Here is a 2345-nt window from a genome sequence, read left to right as displayed (position 1 = left end):
TGAGCTTTTGTAGAGACAGCAGACATGTAGAAGATCTCACATTCTCCATCATCGCCAGTAGCAGAAACGCAAGCGGCATGGGCCAAGGCTTGCTGACAGACAGCTATCCAGCTGTCCTCACTTTTCATAGACAGGGAGGGGTTAGGCTGAGAACCCTGTGGTTCGGGACCCCACTTAGACACCTGGGAGTCGGAGTCCCATCCAGAGATTTTTGACCCAGATTGTGAGGAGCCGCTGTCCTCTTGCATTGGCTCCTCTTGCGGCTCAGCTAGATGGTTGACAGGATCAGTGTGTGTCGGGCACTAGAAGTAAGAAACAACAGACCAGGGGCGGCTATCTCATCTGGCACAACAGCTGGTGCGGAAACTCCTCCAGTCGCATCCCAGAGAGCCTGGCTGGACGGTGCAGACTTTTGCAGAGAAGCTTCAGCAAGGGCAGCCTTGATGATCTCAAACCGGATGAGCCGTCCAGCCATGATTTAGAGGGCAGCCTGGAGACAATGGTACTATATCGCAGCAAGACGAGCAGGCTCTTATAGAGAGCCGACACCTGCACAGCCAAGCAAGTATGAGGCAGTGTTAATCAGCGGTCCATCAGGCCTGGGCAAGAAATTCTGATGCGAGATTGTCCCATGACACAGTGACCAGGGCAGAGGGTTGTTCTCTTTCCGACTACAAATACCCTCCTGCATTTTCCAGAGGACCCAATCTCGTCAGCAAACATCATGCCTGGCCGCAAGCAGAGAAAGGCACAGAAATCTTCGCAGCGGGGCACCAGAGGGCAGCGCCGTGCAAATAAAGTTCAAGATACATCTGCGGAGCACGCTGTTTCTCCAGAGGTTTTTGCAACATACTCTTTGGTCGACAGTGTTGTCTGTGAGTAGCCATCTTCCTCGCCTTGGCTTACCCTTTATTGACAAAAGCAAAGTGCCGACGGTAGATGGGCACAGCACAGAGACTATCAGAGTTGGCGACATGTCAGTGGCTCATGAATTTAAGGTGCATTTTGCTGATTCATATACAGCATTGTTACCTTGCCCAACCACCCTGCCCAACAGAGAGGCGAGGATAGCATTTCTGCCTGCTTTGTTGCAAGCATGCTGGGCCGAGTTACGCCTGCGCCCGCATCGCAAGCTGCACAGGCTGCACAAGAGGAGGATGCCGATCTCCTTGAGAGTGAAGTTGAGGAGGTCGTGCTGAACTATCATGGTGCATCTGGGCAGGGGCACAAAGCCACTTGTCAAGTCCAAGACCTTTGGCACGCACGGGTTACTTCATTGCGGGAGCATGGAGGGCAGGTAAGTGGTGTCAAGCTATCTTGAAGTATTCTTCTCAACATCATCCACAGAGGTTCGCAGCGCTCACATGGTTCTACCGTCCAGGCGATGTGGCAGAGTTGCGCCCGGACCGCAAGGTCAAAGCATACATCAAGACTCTCTCGTCCGCAGAGCTGGTGTACTCGGACCACTTCACCATCAATTTGGTGGAATGCATTTTTGGGAAGAGCCCTATGGTAGAATTCACCTTGGGTGCAGCAGACTTGCGGACCTTGGGGCGTAACGACACCTTCACGCGGGGTGATAAGCTCATGATAGAGGATGATGGCCATGTGCGGCTAGAGGTGAGTGCTGTCAGGCTGTTATAGAATATTATTCTGATGCACAAGACAGCCACCACAACAGATCTGCTGGGATGACGGTTGCAAGCTTGGGCGGACATACACCCCAGGAGAAGATAGCATCCGCTTCTGCGACAATCCTCATTGTCAGCGGTGGTTCCATGTGGTGTGCGTCGAGCCATTTCTACCCACCCCTGGTGCTCCCATCTGGCCTGCTGTCATCTCAGAAGGAATCGCCATGTCCAAGCGTGCAGAGGAACTCGAGCATCCCCTGCTGGCAAAGCTCCTTTGTTCACCCATCCAGCGGGCACCCCTCGCGTTTTGGATGGGCCAGAGGAATGGACACTCCGATCATCCATTCTCATTCGAGAGGGCAATCAAGGCTGCTCGTGATGGATGGGCTCAGGGAAAGGCAGGCATGGGTAGCGAGGAGTGGATGAAAGGAGTCCTTGGGTATGCAGATGAGGAGGCTACTGAGGCTGAGCTAGAACGGCGTATACGGCAGTTTAGCCAGCTAAGAATTCCTGCGTACTATGTTTGCCCGCGTTGCGAGTCGGTTTTGTAATGTGATGTATGGTGCTTTAGCAGCCAATGCTGCTCATGCTGTTTTGGGTGCCAGCAACTTCTTTGTTGATGAATAGTGCACATAAGGATCAACCAGGCCCAAGTTTTGCAAACTATGATGATGCACTCAAGCCTCCCGTAACGGCCGCTAGGATGTTGGGGTT

General features: G+C 53.0%; 2 protein-coding genes across 2 annotated transcripts; one reads left to right on the top strand and one right to left on the bottom strand.

The window, feature by feature from the left end:
* Window positions 1-40: 40 nt before the first annotated feature.
* Window positions 41-475, bottom strand: TRAVEDRAFT_25160 (uncharacterized protein; the record flags this gene model as incomplete). Its single annotated transcript, XM_008047764.1, has 2 exons — window positions 41-268; window positions 325-475. Coding segments are annotated over 2 exons (379 nt in total), but the record flags the coding sequence as incomplete, so codon positions are not given.
* Window positions 476-724: 249 nt separating this feature from the next.
* Window positions 725-1785, top strand: TRAVEDRAFT_25159 (uncharacterized protein; the record flags this gene model as incomplete). Its single annotated transcript, XM_008047763.1, has 5 exons — window positions 725-875; window positions 928-976; window positions 1024-1297; window positions 1348-1620; window positions 1682-1785. Coding segments are annotated over 5 exons (851 nt in total), but the record flags the coding sequence as incomplete, so codon positions are not given.
* Window positions 1786-2345: the final 560 nt, after the last annotated feature.

The sequence above is a fragment of the Trametes versicolor genome, assembly GCF_000271585.1.
Source record: "Trametes versicolor FP-101664 SS1 unplaced genomic scaffold TRAVEscaffold_221, whole genome shotgun sequence".
Taxonomy (NCBI): Eukaryota; Fungi; Basidiomycota; class Agaricomycetes; order Polyporales; family Polyporaceae; genus Trametes; species Trametes versicolor.
This window is presented reverse-complemented; position numbering and strand designations above follow the sequence as displayed.